Consider the following 21,029-nt stretch of genomic DNA (forward strand, 5'->3'; position numbering starts at 1 on the left):
TACATAATGATTTCCTCATTGCTTCCCCAAAGAGATGTAGGCCATGTACTTGGGTGACTGTTCACTGGGGAAAGGAAAACATTCAGATATTTCAAGCACTGTTAGAGACAGGGTCCAAGTTGGCACTGATATCAATGACCCAAAACTTATCACAGGCTCTGTATTACAGTGAGGACATACACACAAGGGCCAGGTGATAGAGTCTTAGCCAAAGTCTGGGTCCACTTGGTCTGTGAACTCAGCTGGTACTCATTTTCCTAGTCCTCCAATATATAATTGGGATTGGCATATTTGGTGATTGGAGTAACTCACACATTGGACCTGTTGGTGAGAGCTGTAGCATGGAAGGCCAAGCAGGAACCCTCTGAAACTGCCCCCCTCCCACCAAGGTAGTGAAAAAAACAGTGTAACCCTGGAGAGTGATGGCAGAGATTAGTGCCACTCTTAAAGATGCAGTCATGGTGGTCCCTAGCATATCTCTGTTTAATTTGCTGGTGGGATCCTTGCAGAAACCAGATGGATCCTGGAGACTACTGCAAGCTTGACCAAGAAATAGCCCTGATCACAGCTGCCCAACCAGATATAGTTTCTTTGTGAGGGCAGATAATATGGTCTCTGGTATGCAGCATGCGGCCATTGGGTTGGTGAATGTATACTCTTCTATCCTAGTCAGGAAAGATCAGAAACAGTTTGCTTCAGGGCTGTGTTAACTTTCCCACCATTTGTCAAAATGTAGCCTGAAGACATCTGGACCATCTGGATATATCACAGAATATCCTACTGATTCTTTACATTGTTGACATCATGATGATCTGGCAGATGAATAAGTAAGAGCGTACTAGTGTGCGGGAGAATTGGTAAGATACATGTACTCCAAAGGGAGGGAGACAGACTCTACAAAAATTCAGGTACTTGCCAACTTAGTAAAGTTTCTGCATGTCCCACAGTCAGGTAACACCAGGGTATTCCCTTCAAAGTAAAGGGCAAATTGCTGTATCATGCATCCACTATTACAATGAAGTACAATGACTGTTAGGCCTTCTTTCCCCCCACCCTTGGATTTTATTTATTTATTTGAGAGAGAGAAAGAGTGAGAGAGAGAGCATGAGAGGGGGGAGGGTCAGAGGGAGAAGCAGACTCCCTCCTGAGTGGAGAGCCTGATGTGGGGCTTGATCCTAAGATTCCGGGATCATGACCTGAGCTGAAGGCAGACACTTAACTGACTGAGCCACCCAGGTGCCCCGACTGTTAGGCCTTCCTGGGCTTTGGAGACAACAGTCCTAGCAAGTAGCCCTCCTGTTTAGCACAGATGATCTCAGCACACTCCATGGTATTTGAGATGTTAATAGTAGAAAAGGAGATGGTGTGAAGTTTATGACCAGTCCCAGGGGAAGAATCACAACTCAGGCCCCTGGGGTTATGGAGCAAGGTTACACTATCTGCAGCAGAGGGTTATGCACCTTCTGTGAAACAGCTCCCAGCACGCTAAGGCGCTTTGACAGAGCAGGAAGGCTTGACTTTGGGATACCAAGCAACCACAAGTCTGGAACTGTCCATCACCTGTCGGGAATAAGTCATAAAGTAAGATAGCAATCCATCATAAGGTGGAAATGGTACATCTGAGACTGAGTATGAGCAGGAAAAAATGACACTGCACCTCATGGCATCTACTGTGTCCTATCATGGCATCCACTATGTAGCAGTGTCCCTTCTGAGCTTATACCAGTGACCATATAGACCTCCCCCACTCAATCAGCTGAAGAAGGAGGAACCGCCCCCTCTCCCAGACAGCTTGCTTTATGGATGGGTTGATTTGCTATTAGGTGGAAACCAAAAGTGGATGCTGTCTGCATTATATAACTTATTCAGTGTAGCTGTGAAAAATAGTGATGAGACAATTTGTGAAAGATATATCTTCCCAATGTGCAGAGCTTCAGGAGATGCATCTGGTCGTCTGCTTCATAGGAAACGGAAAGTGGCCTGAAGTCAAAACATATATGGGCTCTGGCCAATGGGGAATGGTCTGGGTCCTGGAAGGTGAAAAATTCAAACATCAGAGATGAGGAAGTCTGGAAAAGAGACATGTAGACAGACATATGAGAGTGCGAACAAGGTGTGAAGATTGTTATATTGTATCTTAATACCCATCAGAAAGCATCCAGTGGTCTGGGAACCAAATGACTGAGCAGACAAAGTAACTTGACTAGTTGCCATTCACTGGCATGAGAGGCAAACAGATGACATGATCACAGTGAAAGAGGTGGAGGCTTTGCATGGGTCAAAAAACATGACTTCCACTTGTGAAGGCCAATCTAGTGATTGCCTGCTTTGAGTGATCAAACTACCAGCAACAGACACCAACACTGAGCCACCAGCATGGCACTATTCCCTAGGGAGACTAACTGGTCACTTGGCAGCAAATGGACCATTTTCATCCTGGAAGAGGCAGCAGTTTTTCTCGTAGGAATAGATACTTAATCTGGATATGGGTTTGCCCTTCCTGCCAGCATGATCAAGCCACTTACAGAATGCCTGATCTACAGATGTGAAACAATATAGTATCTAATCAGGGAACTCATTTTACAGATCCACTGGTCATGTCATATAGTGTGTCATCCAGAAACTGCTGGCTAAATGGAGTGTTAGCATGGCATGCTGAAGGACAGCTGTAGCACCAGCTCAGAGGCAACACTCTGCAATGATGGGGGTACCACCCTCCAAAACATGTATAAACACTGAATTACAGACTTCATGTAGAACTATATCCCCAAGGGGAAGAATACATGGGTCCAAGAACCAAGTAATGAAAGCAGGAGTGGCCTCACCATCATTTTGAGTGACCAACTGAATTCTGTAAGGTGAGAGGCCCTGATCTTCAAAATGGGTATGTTCTTGTCACGAGATAGCAAAGATCTATTGACCTGTAAGCTACAGCAGCCACTTGGACACTTTGGGCTCTTTGTGGCCAGAAAGTAGCAGGCAAGGAGAGGAATCACCACCTTGTCAGGGGTAATTAACACTGATCAGCAGGAGGAGGCAGGGCTGTGTTCCATGATGGGAGCAGGGAGGAATGTGCATTGAACTCTGGTGGTCCACTGGATGCCTCTTGGTACGCTCTTGCCTAATTGTGACAAATGTAATGATGCAGTAATGGAGGCTATACATGGGTAAGGTCACCAGGAGTTCAAACTCCTCAGGAATGAGAGTCTGGGAACCACTACCATGTAAGCCACTAAGGTCAGCAGAATGAGGGACTTTAGAACAGACAGAGGAGGAGAGAGATGATGAGTACCAGTTTGGGCCATGAGACTGACCATAGCAGTGGAGGCTACAGTTTGTCTCTTCACCTCCCTCTTCTAAGTCTCCCCTCAGGAAGAGGGGCCGACCAGAGCCCTGGAGGAGCTGCTCCCCCAATATGTTATGAAGTGGATCCACGGAGCACATAAGGTAAACTGTGGCAGAGGTGGATGTGCAGCAATCAGATCATCCTTTAAGAAAGGACTTGCTCTGGGTGCCTGGCTGGTACAGTTGGTTAAGGGTCTGACTCTTGGTTTTGGCTCAGGTTGTGATCTCAGGGTCATGGGATCAAGCCCCACATCAGTCTCCGTGCTCAGTGTGGAGTCCGGTTGAGACTCTTTCTCCCTCTCCCTCCATCCCTCCCACTGGTGCTTTCTCTCTAAAATAAATAAATAAATCTTAAAAAAAAAAAAAGATTCATTCCACATCTGCAAGGAATGTGATTAGCTGAGTCTCCAGCTGTTTGTGTCTTCAGAGTCAACTTCAGGTTATCATCCTATGCTTTTCTCAGAGTGGTCCCCAGTCAATGACTGGGCAAGGCCTAATCATTTCTACTCAATGGAGGAACTTCTTTAAGGAAAAATCTTTGCTCTGGAGCTCCCTGTTGGGGTAGTCTGCCCAATCCCGCTTCTGCCCTTCTTTCTTTTACAGGTGTTAACCCCTCATAAACTTCTTTATAGTGTCTGCTTCTGGGAGAATCTAATTGGGACTGATGCATCCATTAGGCCCCCGAACTCCAGGCATTCTATTCCATTCCCAGTCCTGGGATGTGTGACTAGGGAATCAGAACTGCTGTTTTCTCACATGTAAAATTAAAGACTTATTCCTTTCATAAGTACATTATACGATTGTTGTGAGGATAAAATAAATATATGCAGGAAAATCCTATGTAATTTGAAAACTTCTATGTAAACGGTTACAGTTTTTATTAAAGGGCCTAAAGAGCTAAAGCATTTCCCAGATTACCTAGCAATCCTTAATAGTTGAAGAAAAAATCACACAGAAAATTATTTTGAAGCCTTTTCAAAGCTGGTAAGGTGTATTTGGTTTTCTGTGGTGTTACTTATTCCTAGGGAGTAATTTTTACACTCAGAGATCTTGCCTGACAATCAGATACATACCTAGATAAAGAATTGTAGAGTACGACAGTAACCTGCCATGGGAATTTTGGTTTGTTTCTTTTCATTTCTAGGATAACAATTACTAAGAGGAAACGAGAAACATCGAACAACCCTTTTGACAAAACACAGCGATCAGAGTCTTTGGGGGAAAATACTGAAAACCCGTGTGACCATAAAACAATTTTTTTGGGCAGGAAATAAAAATATTTCCTATAAATATATTCTTTTAGTGCTCATTCTTGGTATTCAAAGTTATCTATAATGTATTACAAAAAGAAAGCTAATGATCATGTCATCACTTTTCATCAGAAAAACTTTTAGCAGTACCTTTTTAGCAGAAAAGACAGCTAAGTTTTCCATGATATGCTATCGTTTGCTTAGCTGGTGATACAGATTTCGAAAGTTTTATCTCTGATTTGCATTTGAGAGTTGGCACAATTTCAGTTACAAGCTTTGAAAATTTGTGGTTCCACATAAAGAATTGTAAAAAAAAGTTTAAAAACCTGTCCTTTTCCCTTTTGCTCATCCTGCTCAAAGTAATTTTTTTTTTTTCTGGTCCAAGCAGATCTACAGGTCGACAGTGTCCATCTGAGCGATCAGGCGAAAATTTTTGGCTATTTATCCCGATGTCTGAGTACTGAAGTAAGGTGTAGCTGACAATGCACCTTTAATCCAAATGGTTTTGTATAATTTGAGAAATACGGATAAAAGTAAAAGAGTAATTCCCATTGAATTTACTTTGGACGCAGAATCCCTATATTATGAATTGGGAGCTAATAGGAAAAAGAACGCCAATAATATAAACTAGATTGTAAGATTCACCAGGCAATTTAAAAAATGTGTTTCATCACAGTTCAGTATAAATAGCAGAATTCTTCAGATTTACGTGATTTTTTTCCTATGTGCATTCTGGGATCTCTGATAATTGAATACAATTGCAAAAGGGCTTAAGCCAGTGACCTCAAAACGAGGTTCCCAGAACAGTACACAATGATGAAACCTGAGGCAATAAAGCGCCGCTGAACTGAAATGTAAACATTCATACTATTAGGACATGACCGAGTTTTCACTTGATTTAATTTCGTTTTGGAGTTCTATCGGGCTGTCTTCAGACACATCCCTTTCATATCTTAAATTGTGTCTCAAAGGTGTTTGAGGAGAATTCAACAGTCTGGGGCATCCCAATCTAAACAGTTTAGCACATAGTTCGTGTAATGTTTCAGAGCACTTTCTGAATGTAGGGGTTACCTATACCGACTCCCCCCCGGGCGAAAGGAGGCACATTTACATTTCAGGGTCCCTTTGAATGACTAGAGTTCGAAAAAATCTCAGTTCCTACACTTTTTTTCCCCGAAGCTCTGGGGTCACTTGTCCCGCAAAACACACGTACCACATTCACCGTCTTCGGGACTCGCAGCCTGCGGAGAGCCTGCTCCCAGCCGAAGAAGACGGCGCGCGGAAGGAAGGAGTCGGGCGCGCGGCCGCTCGCGGGAGGGGCGGGGGGCGGGGGACGGGGAGGGGCGGTGCCGGCGCGCGCGGGCTGGGTGTGCGCGCCGCCGCCGCGTCACCAGCGTGCGGCACGTGCCCGTGTTTACGTCCCTCGTGGAGCAGCCTACGTCAGCAGCCAAATGGCAACATTGTGGCGATACTGAGGCTCAGAGTTTATGAGACGCGTTTCTATCCGTCAGGCCGGCTCCGGGCGGTCGGGAAGAGGAGGAGAAGGGGGAGGGGCGGGGAGATAGGCCTGGGTGAGCCGCGGAGACGCACACATCCCCGGCCCCTACCGCCTACCGGCCTGCCCGGCCCCGCGGGACCCGCTCCTCACCTTCAGAGAGCCGCAGACGCCGCACCGCGACCTCGCGGTGGGGGCGGCCGGGACGGGCGCGAGGCGCCGCCGCAGCACCGGGCTTGTAAACAGATCCAGCCGCACGTGACCATGTGAACTACCTGCTCCGGGGACGCGTATTGTCTTTCCGGCGAGCCGCACCACAAAGGAGCGCGGCGGGTTCAAGTGAGGAGGGCCGGGCGAGCAAGCGGGGAGAGCCGGCTGGCGCGCTAAGATGGCCGAAGGCGCCCAGCGAGGGTGAGCGGGGGGCGCGGTGCAGCCAGCCGGTGAGTCTTCGGGCAGCCAGGGCCAGCGTCGCCTCCCCCGCGGCCTGGCACCGGAGCCACTATGTCGTTCGCGCTGGAGGAGACGCTGGAGTCGGACTGGGTGGCCGTGCGGCCCCATGTGTTCGACGAGCGCGAGAAGCACAAGTTCGTCTTCATTGTGGCTTGGAACGAGATTGAGGGCAAGTTTGCCATAACCTGCCACAACCGGACGGCCCAGAGGCAGAGGAGCGGCTCCCGGGAGCAGGCAGGGGCACGAGGGGGCGCTGATCCTGGAGCATCCGCGTCCGACGGGACCCGCGGGCCAGGTAGCCCATCGGGCAAGGGCCGGCCCGAGGCCATTGCCTCTGCGACTCTGGGTAGAAGCCCCGGGCCCCGGAGGAGCCCGGCCTGGGCGGAGGGCGGCTCTCCGCGGAGCGCGCGCGGCCTTCGAGGGGACCCGCTGCTGCGATGTTCCTCTGGCAAAGGCGCGGAGAGCCCCCTCAGGAGCCCAGTGCGGGCCAAGACCAGCCCGGTCCGAAGGGGATCTGAAGGCAAAGATGTGGCGGGGGCCGCTGGAGCAGCAGCCCCGCCGGCGCCCAGGGAGGCCCCGGTGTCCTCCGTGCGAGTAGTGAGCGCTTGCGGGGCGGTCTCCGAGGAGATAGAGGTGCTGGAAATGGTGAGGGAGGACGAGGTGGCCCCGGCGTCCCTGGCGCTCTCGGACGCAGAGCATCCGCCTTCCACCGCCGAGCTGGAGTCCCCGGCCGAGGAGTGTAGCTGGGCCGGACTCTTCTCCTTCCAGGATCTGCGTGCTGTGCACCAGCAGCTGTGTTCTGTGAACTCGCAGCTGGAGCAGTGCCTGCCCGTATTCCCCGAGGAGCCCTCTGGCATGTGGACCGTGCTGTTCGGGGGCGCCCCAGAGATGACCGAGCAGGAGATCGACACTCTGTGTTATCAGCTCCAGGTTTACCTGGGCCATGGCCTGGACACCTGCGGCTGGAAGATCCTCTCCCAGGTACTTTTCACTGAGACCGACGATCCCGAGGAGTATTACGAAAGCCTTAGCGAGCTGCGGCAGAAGGGCTATGAAGAAGTGCTTCAGCGGGCCAGGAAGCACATCCAGGAGGTAAGAACCTGGTTTGGGCTCCAGTCATTGCGTTTGGCTACTCACTGCCGGAGGCTGGAGCCTGGAGCCTGGGTCCGGGCTGTGAGCATTTGGGAGACTTTTTCTTCTGGACAAGAGAAGAGGAAGAAGATGGGTTCCTTACCAATGAACCCCTTAATTCCTTTCAATGGTGGGAAAACCGTGGCTTTTCTTAATGGCCCTCTGAAGGAACTTTGTTAAGTCTTTAGATTTCCTCTTCCCATTTATCAAGTAGGTTCTGTGTAATAAGTGGTGTGTTTACTATTCAGTGCAGCGAGTAGGATTAAAGCCACTCCGAAAAAAGGCGATCAAAAAATAGACACTGAGCATTCGTTTCTCTTTTGCCTCTCTTTCCACCAATAACTGCTCGGATATTAATCCTACTTTCTGATGTCCTGTACATTTACTCAAAATAGTTGGTTTTAGGGAATACAGTTGGCCTTTTTTTAGTCTCCATTTGTAGTTTGACAACTTAGGCAAATTTTAAAATTCATAATGAGTGGCCTGTCCAAATGAAAAAGCACCATGAGAATGTATTTTTAAAGGCTTATGCATAGTCTCTAGTCTTTATAGCTGGCTGATGTTTAACGCCTGTTTTAGGGAGAAAATAAGGTCGTGGGTAGGAATGTTTATTATACTTTTGTACTTGTAAAAGTAGTGCAAATCTTTTTCAAACTATCCTATACTTAAAATTGCAGGAAGTAATGGGAAAGGTCTTCATGTGTATGTATGAGGAGATCTATGATTTGTAGGATATACATAATTTGAGGTCAGGCCTACCGAACAGCTTCTGCTGAAAGAACTGTACTGAAGTATTTTGAAATATACTTTAGTTTTTGGGTCACCTGGCAGGCTCAGTCAGTAAACTGTGCAACTCTTAATCTTGGGGTTGTGAATTTGAGCCCCATGTTGGGTGTAGAGATTATTTAAAAAAAAAAACTTAATGGGCACTAACAGATATTTCCTCAAAGCTATTATTTTTAGTATTAGTACCAGTTGAGGTTAAAGGTGGGGTGAGGAAATGCCCCTTTTTATGGTGTTTATATTCCTGACATTGTGTTGGCATCTCTTAACCTTGCCTGTGTTTATAAAATTACCCGAATCCTGCTGTTAATGCTAGGAAGCTGGTACCTCCTGGTTTCCACATGGAATTGTATGTATTTTTCATTGCTAGATTTGGGGCTTGAAGTTTTTTTTCTCACTAAACCCACAGTGCTCTCATACAACTTCCTAGTCCAGGTTTTTACTCCTTCCTGTTAGTTTACTTTGTGCTAAGCATCACCCACCTTCGTAATGCGATTCTAGAATTCAAGGGATGTTTTTATTTCCCTCTTTTTTTTTTTTTAAGGTTTTTATTTGTTTGAGAGGGAGCACCTACGTGTGCATGAGTGGGGGGGGCAGAGGGAGAGGGAGAAGCAGGCTCCCCACTGAGCAGGGAGCACCACGGGGCTCGATCCCCGAACCCTGGGATTATGATTTGAGCAGAAGGCACATGCTTAACCGTCTCAGCCACCCAAGCGCCCCTATTTCCCTCTTTATCATCTACTTCTGAAATCTGTGTTCTACCTTAATTCTTTTTGGAAGGAAGTGATAAATGGTCAGATACATTCTCTCTAGAGTTTTGTTAATATTGGCCTGTATTTCTTTTAAACTGTGTGAACAAAGTTAATAGTTACTTCTCTTACTTTTTTGTTAAACTTCATATTTTTATTTTTAAGATGTTTATTTATTAGTAAGAGAGTGTACATGAGCTGGTGGGCAGAGGCAAAACGCAGATTCCGTGATGAGCAGGGAGCCTGACGGGGCTCAATTCCAGGCGCCCCTAAACTTTGTTTTCATAAGCTCTAAATGAAGTAGACTCATTTAGTTTTAATTTTATTAGTATTCGAAAAAGTAATTTTGTCTGGTTTCATTCATTCAAATAGGTGCAAAAATGAGATTTGCCGTAAAATATAATTAATTATGGTTTTCTGGAACTTTTTCATGGGGGTGGAGAGTTACATTTTTTTTTTTTTAAAGATTTTATTTATTTATTCGACAGAGATAGAGACAGCCAGCGAGAGAGGGAACACAAGCAGGGGGAGTGGGAGAGGAAGAAGCAGGCTCATAGCGGAAGAGCCTGATGTGGGGCTCGATCCCATAACGCCAGGATCACGCCCTGAGCCGAAGGCAGACGCTTAACCGCTGTGCCACTCAGGCGCCCCGAGAGTTACATTTTTTAAAAAGAATATCTTTTCCTAATTAAGGTTATATTAACCATGATGTTACATTCTCTTTAACAAAGAGAAATTTAAAGTTTTAAAGAATATTTTGAGTTTTGGAAGACAACTCAAATGAAATTATAAATTCATTGGACATTAAATATATAAATTTTTGGTGCTTCATTTAGTTGATTTGAACAAATAGATTCAGTTATAATGCTCACCCTGATATCTACTGGAAGTTTATATTGAAAGAAATGAAGCTCAGTAGGGAGAAAGGGTGGTGCGATTAATTAGTTGACTTCTGTGGGCGTGATAATGGTAGTGTAAGAACATGGCAGCCATTTTTTTTGTTTTTTCTTAGCTGCTTAAAATTTTTTACTACATTAATAGTTTTCAGTAACTTTTTTTAGGTAAAATATTGAAATTGTGTCATTTTTGTACTACTGATTTTATTAAATTTAATTACATCTAATTTAATGGGTTTTTTGTTCCCAATTCCGCAGTTGACTTAACTTGTGGGAGTGATTCTAAAGATGTCAAGCCAAGTATATCTGGTAAATCAAACACACTCTTAGGTATATGTTACTTAGAAATTTTAGACTTTTGGTTATGTTTTTCCTTCTTTAATTTCTCTGAATCTATTTTCTGCTCTTTTTTTTCCTCCAGTATTCCTTTTCTTATCTATTTAAGGCTTAAGCTTAAAGGCCACACCTGTTTTTGTTCGAAATGGTCAGTAAGGTGTGGAAAAAGAGGTGGGTTTGTTTTGTTTTGTTTTGTTTTGTTTTAGTAGAACAGACTGTACAACTGGACTGTAAACTTCTCAAGGTCACTGGCCTTGACAGTATCTTGAAATTCTCTTTGCCATCCCTAGTTCAGGGCCACACATCTTGTGAGCACTCTTAGTATTTGTGGACCAAGGACACCAGAGGTGTTCTTGTTTTTGTTGTTGTTGCTTTTTAGTATTACAAGAATTCAAAGGATTTGGAAGAAGGGTCTTTTTGATTTAAAGCTGTGGGTAAATAAAATTTTATAAGTTGATAAATGTAAATTCCACATAAGGGACCATGCTACTTAGAAACTCAGTAAAAATCTTTAAAACTGTAAATATCTTTCTAAATAAGGGGTCTTTATCTGGGGTTGGTGAATTCCCTATAAATTGAGGGGAGCTATAGAAGGATTTTAATGGGGTGTTGTAAAGTAGCATGCTAAGTTTTATATGCATAGACATACTTGCATTTTTGGAGAGAGGCTTTTATCAAATTCCTTAAGGTGTTCTTCAGAAAGAGCTTTAAAACCATAACTGTAACTCATTTGCTTTCTAAGCTTTGGGCATACATGTGTTGGAGTTTAAGTTTTAGAATACACTTATGTATGGGGTTATAAGAAGTACTTCTATATCTTTGTTTTGTGAGAAATTGAAGAATAAAATACTAAGTTTTCTGCTAAACTTTTTTGTTAATGATTCAAAATTTGGTCAGTTGACTGGAAATGAAAGTTTGTGAGAAGCTATAATTTACGTAATACTAATGAGAAAATTTTAATTAGTTTTAAGGATTTATTTATTTTGGGGGGGGGGGAGGGGCAGAAGGAAAGAATCTTGCAAGCCTATCTCCTACTGAGTGAGGAGCCTGACAACAGGGGCTGGATCCCACAACCCATGAGATATTTACCTGAGCTGAAACCACGAATCAGATGCTTAACCAACGAGGCACCCAGATGCCCCACTAATGAAAAATTTTTGGATAACATAGGAATTGTAAGGTTGTGTGCTACTTAGGACCTTAATCTTAAATGAAATTTGAAATTTATTACATGGGAGGTTTGTTTTGGACTTTCACAAGAATGTGCTGTAAGGAGTGCTATTTATATAGCAGGCACCCAATCCGTGAATGAATCAAGTGCCACCAGGGCTCTTGGGATGGTTTCAGCAATAGTCTTAGTTGTTGGTCAGAGCTGAGGATCATATTATAGTGTATGGGTGACCCATACCATGGCTTACTTACCTCTGATGACCTGGATTTTGTAAATAGTGGTTTCTGTATAAGGACAACTATTGTTGAAATAGTTGTGGTCCTTTAGGTAGTAAACCTTAACTATGATGGTAGGCTTGATTAAGATCTAAAATAGTGTTCTCTTTGGAGAAGAGATTTTGTTTATACAGTTGCTCAGCTAACTTCTTCCCAGTTGATTTTAACTTACTGCTAGTAAAACAAACAAAAAAGCATGCTGTAGACAAGAGTCTACCTAGTGTTTGGAGTCAGAAAGACCTGGCTTCCAAAAGAACTCAACACTTCTGTGACCTGCTTAGTTAACCTTTTTAAAACAGAGAAATTGGGAAGATACTTAAAGGATATCTTAAGATTCAAGATCCTTTGTGTCTTAAAATGACTCGGTTGTAAATAACTCCTGCCTTCTGCGGTTATTGAACGTAAGGGGCAGGGAGCTCTAGAAAGAATGCTTACCATCTCTCCAACCAGTTATGACTTTTGTAATTTTTCTGAAAAACTAAAATTAGTTATAAAACTCGGGAGCACACTGATACCTCAACTATATATATTATGAGAAATCACGGTCTTTTCGGAGCCGTAGGATGCTGGCCTTTGGGAGGGACACCATGCCTTGACCCATGATTAGGTATAAATAGTAGAAGCAGACTCGGGAAGTACGTAATGTAGTTGCAGCTGAGAGAGCTGTTATGTCTGTATATTCCCATAAAAATAGTGCATACACAGTTAAGGAATAATGAAGCTAAGTGAATTTTGTAGGATTCTTGAAAGTTAACGATGAAAGACTTGAAAGGTAGAGGCCATGAAAACAATTACTTAGATACTAATCGTTTTCTTCATTCCTGTGCCCAAATAAACTTGGCCATTTTTCATGTCACTGAAAAGAGAGATGTATAGGAAAAAAGATGAATATATCATTTTAGGTTAGTGCATCTGTAATGCAGAAACATGGAGGCTGGAGGCAGGATAGCAGCCTTGATGGTAACTGATTTATGGGGTGCTTTCTCTGCTTGCTGTTAAACATCACATAATGCCCCATCCACCAGATATTTCAGACTTGAAATCAGGCATGTTTCCTCCTTGCTAAACAAGGCCAATTTGGGGGCGCCTGGGTGGCACAGCGGTTAAGCGTCTGCCTTTGGCTCAGGGCGTGATCCCGGCGTAATGGGATCAAGCCCCACGTCAGGCTCCTCTGCTATGAGCCTGCTTCTTCCTCTCCCTCTCCCCCTGCTTGTGTTCCCTCTCTCGCTGGCTGTCTCTATCTCTGTCGAATAAATAATAAAAANAAATAAAAAAAAAAATCTTTAAAAAAAAAAAAAACAAGGCCAATTTGGACAAACGCTTGACCAATGTGAGTTCAGGGGTGTGTGGGGGGGGGCAGGAGGGAGGTAGAACAGAGAAGGTGAATGGGTGGTTTGGTTTGTCAAACTTAACAATTGTTATGTTTGATTTAGCAGTCTTCACTCCCCAGAGCTTCACATGTAACTTTAATCAGTCTCTCTCTGTTCTCCATTGCTGTTTTATTTGACCTTTCATTGACTCTGAAATATTGCTGGAAGTGGGAATTGAAAGCAAAAGGTAGCCTTCCATTGATGGTTAAAAGCCTGTGTGCTTACTTTTTGTAATGGAAAGTTTCCTGGGGCTCTTTTCACTCTTTAATAGGCCAGATCTGCTCCCCCTTAATCTGCCCAGTTCCCTCAGTTGTTGATGGGAAAAAATTGAAGTTGCAAGGCTAAGAGAATGTAATGAAGACTAATAGTTCCTGATGCTATTTTTTTTTTTTTTTGATAGAGGTAGTGAAGTTTATTTGGCCTTTCAAGCTTCTTGTAGTAGACTGGTAATACTAAGTAGTCTTAACACAGAGTAAGTTATTAAAGCTCCACAAAGGTAGAGAAGGATTCATTTGGCAAAAAGCTGGAAAATTTCATGAATTTTCTAAAATGTGGAAAACTGCCCTTTTATGCTTGTCCTTGGGTTTATTTTTATTAATTTTTTATTTTTTTTAAGGATTCTATTTATTTATTTTAGAAAGAGAGAGTGGGGGGTGGAGGGGCAGGCGGAGAGGAAGAGAATCCCAAGCAGACTCTGCTGAGTACCCAGCTGTGAGGCTCCATCCCATGACCCCAGAACAGGACCCACGCCAAAATCAAGCGTCTGACACGCAACCGACTGAGCCACCCAGATGCCCCTTGCTTGTTCTTCAATTTTGAATTTTATATGGTTATAATGGCTTATGATAGACTGACTTCATACTGAAGTGAAGGTTTTGTAGTATAGGCTGTGAAATAAAAATAGGCCTGATGGGCTAGAGGAGAATGGTTTTAAGGATAAATGTATGAAGTTCACTTAATGATGTGGAGTTTTATTTTTAACTTTAGGGTTTGATGGTGGTGGCTGGGGGCTTAATTTATTCAACAAATATTATTGCATTCATAAGCATAAGGAGATTACAGTGATAAAGAAAAATGGTCATTTTCTCCAGAAGAATTTTTAAATACAATTGGTTATCAAATTGGCCTGCTGCTAGGAATTAGTTGAGGCAGGGTTTTGGGTTTTTTGTTTTGTTTTGTTTTGTTTTGTTTGAGGCATGGTATTTTTTAAGAAGTTCTAACTACACTGACCATCATAAGTGCTTAGGGAAAATAAAATTTGTTGAATGTGGCTCTGTAAAATCTGTTTTTGTCCTAATTCTGATTCTGGTAGCTCAACCTTAAGACTGTCACTTAAGGTCCTTAGTCTCAGTGTCCGAGGTAGGATCAAGATTAGAGGTTAAGGATCCTCAGGGTAGTTTACAGGCACTGTATGGCAAGTGTTGGAACCTGAGCCACTTGTTTTATGTGCTTGTATTCAGGTTTAGATCTCCTTGATGTAAGCTGACTGTTCAGACTGTTCAAGTTGCAGCACTTCTGATTTTGCTAGAGTTTTGTAAGGCCTTGAAAAAGCCCTAAATCATTTTTGGCTGCAGAGGGCATTAGAAGAGGGCAGAAGTGTTTCCTCCTGTTCTTACATTTGTTTTCTTGGCCTCACTTTGTTCATTACTTGTTCTCCAGGGTGTCCCCCCCCCTTTCCCCCCAGGCTTTGGTACATTTCCCTGTGGTTTCCAGTATTAAAACTGCTTTTCCATTTGATAACTTGAAGTTATATTTACAAAGCAGATGTTTAGTTAATAAAATTATTTCTTTAAGCCTTTCTTCCTCTTCACCTTCTTATCTGGGTGAGTCTGTCTCCTCTTTACTGACGCCAATGGGGCCATGACTAGAGGGACCTGTGTGTAGTGAAATATTTGAGGTTTTAAATTTTCAGTCATCAAAGTAACCTTTATTGAATGCTTCCTGTGGCTCAAGCCCGGTGCTAAGGTCTTTAAATTATCTCAGCATGTAGGTGTTAGTTCAGAGGTAATGTTTGAGTTTTGAGTCTTGGCTCCTCTACCTGATAGCTTCGTGAATATGGGCCTACCTAATTGTCTTACTTCCTTAGCTGCTACTCCTGCAAAGTGAGAGAATACTGCTGCCTTTAAAAATAGGTTTTTGTGGGGCGTCTGGGTGGCACAGCGGTTAAGCGTCTGCCTTCGGCTCAGGGCGTGATCCCGCCCTAATGGGATCGAGCCCCACACCAGGGTCCTCTGCTATGAGCCTGCTTCTTCCTCTCCCACTCCCCCTGCTTGTGTTCCCTCTCTCGCTGGCTGTCCCTATCTCTGTCAAATAAATAAATAAAATCTTTAAAAAAATAAAATAAAATAAAAATAGGTTTTGTGTCAGTACTTAGAACAGTGCTGTGTACCCCGCAAACACTTGGTAAATGTGAACTCTTAATGTTAATCTTCATATCAAACTAAGAGGTAGGGATTTTACAGTAGAGGAAACAGGTTCAAAGAGATCAGATGAATTTGCGTAAGATAAAGTATCTGGCTTATAAATCCAGGCCTAACTGCTTCTGTCCTGCTTTCTTAATCATTGGACCATCTTCTTTCCTATAAACAGGGAGAGAAGCTAACTGATAAATGCTGGCAAACTGAAATACTTGGTCAGTGTCTCATCACCGAACAAAAACATTAACAGTGTCTGGCTGCTGGTTGTTTTTGGAAAACCTTGATTATGCATGTATACTGTATGTACATGTACTGTAATTAACAGTGTGTCTGTAATTAGAGAACATGGTAATCCTAAAGGAGGATAATTTAAATTTGTACATGTATGATACATGAAGCTGTAATGTGAGACAGGATGCAGGTCTTTTTTTTTTTTTAAGATTTTATTTAAGACAGAGAGAGAGAGAAGGAACAGGGGGAGGGGCAGAGGGAGAGGGAGAAGCAGAATCCCCACTGAGCAGGGAGCCTGACGGTGGGGCTCCATCAAGGTTCCTGGGATCATGATCTGAGCCGAAGGCAGACACTTAACCCACTGAGCCACCCAGGTGCCCCAATGCATGTCTTTCTTAAAAGAATCATTTATAGGGGCACCTGGGTGGCTCAGTTGGTTAAGCATCTGACTCTTGATTTGGCTCATGATCTGTCAGGATCGTGAGATCCAGCCCCATGTTGGGGTTCACGCTGGGTGTGGAGCCTGCTTGAGATTTTCTCTTTCCCTCCCCCCTCGCCCCGCCCACATCCCCCGTCATGCTTGCTCTTTCTCTTAAGAAAAAAATCATAAGAATTTTTCTAAGCCACAGGAAGAACAAATGTTATACTGATAACTTAAATATTCTGTTGTAAAATCTGTATAAGTTTGCTAAGGGTGAATTGGTTTAGACGTTATGATAATTTTCCTTAAGTTCTCACATGTGTATTTCATTTTCTCCCCAAAATAATTTCTAATGCTTCCCCCCGCCCATGGTAGAGCTATAGAATTCGGTATAGTCTAAACTGAGACCTGAAATCTACCTCCATCATCCACTATACATTCTCGTTTAAGTAATTCATCCATAACACTGAACAGTGAATATTATACTCTCCTTCCCCTTAAAAATACTAGATAATTATCTCATTGCCTAATTTTTTCTGGTTAGGGGAGGAGGGCAGTTAACTGTGTTAGCTTCTCTTTATTTTTTGTTGGAAATCCTGCCTCTCTTTTTTATTCTATATTAGGTGATGTGAATTTTGGTATTGGGGTTGCTAAATGAAAATGAAAAGGTTATGACAAATTGGGTTAACGAAGGATTAAGAGAGAAAGGGAATGAGAGGTGCCTGGCTGGCTCAGTCATAGAGCATACACAATTCTTGATCTCGGGATTGTGAGTTTGAACCCCACGTTGCGTGTAGAGATTACTTAAAAATAATGAAATCTTTAAAAAGAGAGAGAGAGAAAGGGAGTGAGAATTAACTTTAGCAATATTTAAACTTGAAAAACGAGTGGGAATGGATAACCTTATTTAAATAAAAGGAAATTATATGCCAGCCTACAATGAAGCCTGTGTAGATGATTGCTTTTGTAAATCATGTGTTAGAAAGTTTCTGGCTCGGTGGAGGGCCTTGGAGTTGGCTCTTGAGCAGGTTTTATTTTACACATTGAGCCTTGTGGGACCTAAAATTTCAGATAAGACCATTTTATGTATCTTGATGGAGATTACATAAATGAATTAGACAAATAGACTTCCTTAGATTTTCTTACCTCAAGTATTCAGCATGTTTGTGGGTTTGCTAAATGAAAACTGGAAGGAATTCCAAAATTGAGTTATAATTTCATTCTCTTTTCATCTTGTCTGACGGCACGACTCCCCACTTAATCTTTTTCAGTTTCCCCTTTTCCTGTGAAGTATTTCATTATACTCTGTCTTCCTAGAGTCCACAGATTGGCATGTTTCCTGTAAGGGGAAAAATAGTAGACTGGTTGTGAGTAGGGACATAGTGGGCAGGGGTTAAGAGTTTGAGTTAGGCTGCTGAGCACTCATACCTTTCTTCCTTTCACCCTCTACCTAACTTTAGGCAACTTAACTGGCATAATAGTTAGACCTACATCATATGGTTGTTAGGAACAGTAACAGAGAATGTGTGTAGAATGTCTAGCAAAAGACCTGGTACTAGAAACCCTCAATAAATACCAGCTATTATCATATTCTTGACTTTTTCCTGAAGCAAACTGATACTGCTGGATTCCTCTTAGACCCAAATTTGTTTCTACTGCAAACCAGGTTTGTTTTAAGGAAAGCTAATGCCATACAGGTAAAATATTTCCAAATCAAAAACAATGTCAAAACAGCAAGAAAACTGTGAGTTTGTTTTAAGCCTCTTAATGTGTCTTCAATAAAAACACCCTAGTCCATGATTCCCAAGCCCCTTATTGCTGCTTCATGTGACTATTACTATTTTGGCCGACTTCACAGGACAGGGTGGTTCTTTTTAAAGTCAGCTTTTTCAGGGTGCCTGGGTGGCACAGCGGTTAAGCGTCTGCCTTCGGCTCAGGGCGTGATCCCGCTGTTACAGGATCGAGCCCCACATCAGGCTCCTCCGCTATGAGCTTGCTTCTTCCTCTCCCACTCCCCCTGCTTGTGTTCCCTCTCTCGCTGGCTGTCTCTATCTCTGTCGAATAAATAATAAATAAAATCTTTAAAAATAAAGTCAGCTTTTTCTGTAGCTCTTCCATTTTTTCTGTAATCCCCTTCCCTTATGTTTGTAAGCATCCCAGACAACCCTGATCACACATTTGTGGATATTCCTGCTGAAGTAGTTATTTAAGAAAATAGTAAGGATTAACCTCTGGAAGTCCTTACAGGCCTTTCAGGCTCTTCATCAGTCACTTATACAGCATATTCTTTTTGTGCCAGGTGCTAGGCATATTGTAGAAAACAAAACAGCCCCTTTCCTTAAGGTTCCCTACAAATTCTGTTCATTCTAATTGAACTGTATTTTTTTTTTAAGATTTTACTTATTTAATAGAGAGCACAAGCAGGGGGAAGGGCAGAGGGAGAGGCAGACTCCCTGCTGAGCAAGGAGCCCAGTACGGCCTGATCCCAGAACCCTGCGATCATGACCTGAGCTGAAGGCAGACGTTTAACCAACTGAGCCACCCAGGCACCCCGAACTGTCTTTATTTTTTAAGTGCAGGTATTTCTGACCAGTATTTTAATACTTGTTCTTATAAAATGTTGTGTCATAATATTTTTCATTATACTTGTACAAATTTACTTCTATTTTGGGTAGTCATTTTATAGTGGGTTGTGTGGATAGAAGTCCAACCGCCACTTAAAATATTGTCTTTATGGGAAAAATATATATATATATGCCTTTAAGGTACAAGTTTATTAACTGAGAACTACCTATAACTGACTTTTCTCTCCACCGTTACTTATTTAGTATGTTTTTCAGAGTATCCAGAATTATTTCTAATGAGGACCATCGAGGTATTTTCGTATATTGATTTTTTTTTCCTTAAGTAGGCTCTGTCCCTAGCGTGGAGCCCAACATCGGGCTTGCACTCAATGAACCTGAGATGAAGACCTGAGCTGAGATCAAGAGTTGGGTGCTCAACCAGTTGAGCCACCAGGTGCCCCCATATGTTGGATTTTTTAAAAATTTATTTATTTATTTATTTTTGAAGGATTTTATTCCTCCATTTGAGAGAGAGAGCACACACGTGTGCTCCTGAGGGAGCATGAGCTGGGGGAGGGGCAGAGGGAGAGGGAGAGGCAGGTTCCCTACCAGGGAGCCTGATGTGAGGCTTGATCCCAGGACCCTGAGATCATGACCTAAGCCAAAGGCAGATGCTTAACTGGCTGAGGTACCCAGACACCCCTGCAGATGTTTTTTTTTTTCTGGAGATACTCCTAAACCTCTTTTCTAGCTTAGTGACTTGAAAAGTACAGCAGGATGGATATACTGCAATACCTTCAGAATCAAGTAGCCACCTTACAAAGCACAATGGAATAAATCGGTAAAGGGAAGATTACAGCACATCACTGTTGTCACAGATCAGGGTTTTTGGAGATAAAGTTTTTGAGTCTTCATAAATCATTGGTTTTTGTCAGTTTCTCATGTAGTGTGTGAATAGGTTATTTTTAAAACTGGTGTTTGATGTCTGTGCATGTTTGGGTGTGTGCCCCTGGAGTCTGAAGATATTAAGTGGAGTTTTACTTTCCTGCCTTGTGGTCATCTCTCATCCTAGAGTTCTAAGTCCAGCATTTCCAACTTTCACTTGCATCTGGATGCTCTGCCAAACTTCTGTTCATTCCATTTATCCACAGTGCATCCTCTCACCTGCCATCCCTGACTTGGTAGTGTGAATCTCTGTGGAGCAGTGCCTTAAATTTGAGTCTTTGCTATTTCCCTAAAAAGCCTCACTCCCCTCAGTTCCCAGAACTGTTACTCATTTCTTCCAGATCTGGTGTTTATTTTAAGAAGCCATTGATTATGACACGTTTGATTTTAAGACAGGTTTTCTTTAGTGTGGAAAAAGAAACACTGTTATATGTACACATTGATTTGCAAATGCATACCGATTTGAAATATTAAACTAAAGAACTAAACATACACTCAGAACATACTGTACTCTTCCATTGCTTACCGTAGTCCTGTAGACAGAGCCCAAATTCCTGGCATTCAGAGCCATCCATATTTTGGTTAGCCTGCCAGTCTTAACTCTTTTGTCTCTACATGAACCTTTCATTATTCTAGCCAAGCTCTTTTACCCATTATTTGCTGAACTCACAATACCCATGCTCCACTATACAGGATACCACCCTCTAATGTCTTCCTTTTTTGTCTACCCCTCTTTCCAGGGCCAGATTAAGTTATTTCTCATAGAAATTATTTCTGATAATTATTTATCATAGAAAGTTATTTCTGACCCCTGTCAGAGGAATTTCTCTCAGAAATCCAGAGATCAAAGAGGCCTTATGTTACATCTGGCTTGTATCATCCGTAACTGCTGCCCTGTGTTTTTGTCTTTTTGAACAACTCCTGCCCTTTAAAATGTATTTTAGCTCCTAGGAGACAAAGATGGATTTTCTTGCTACTGTTTTCTAATGCCTCAAATTCCGCAGGGCCTCAGTATACAGTTGGTGCTCAGTAGATAGATGTTGTTTGACCTTCAAAAAGTTGACTTCTTTACATGACATATATGCATGTAGCTAACATTTTGATTAAAGGTCTGTTTCCCCAGGAGTAAAATGAAATAAAATGTACCACTTCTTTATGGAGTAAAGAATCTAGAAATCAATATTTAAAATTTCAGAATGA

At 42.8% G+C, this 21,029-nt stretch overlaps 1 protein-coding gene across 1 annotated transcript in view; it reads left to right on the forward strand.

Moving 5' to 3' along the window:
• Positions 1 to 5,999: 5,999 nt before the first annotated feature.
• Positions 6,000 to 21,029, forward strand: part of JMY (junction mediating and regulatory protein, p53 cofactor) — a 92,441-nt gene continuing 77,411 nt past the window's right edge. Inside the window, 1 exon segment of the mRNA XM_034656416.1 lies at positions 6,000 to 7,632. Coding sequence (XP_034512307.1) covers positions 6,592 to 7,632 — 1,041 coding nt within the window. The 5' untranslated portion in view covers positions 6,000 to 6,591.

The sequence above is a fragment of the Ailuropoda melanoleuca genome, chromosome 3 (genome assembly GCF_002007445.2).
Source record: "Ailuropoda melanoleuca isolate Jingjing chromosome 3, ASM200744v2, whole genome shotgun sequence".
NCBI classification, from domain to species: domain Eukaryota; kingdom Metazoa; phylum Chordata; class Mammalia; order Carnivora; family Ursidae; genus Ailuropoda; species Ailuropoda melanoleuca.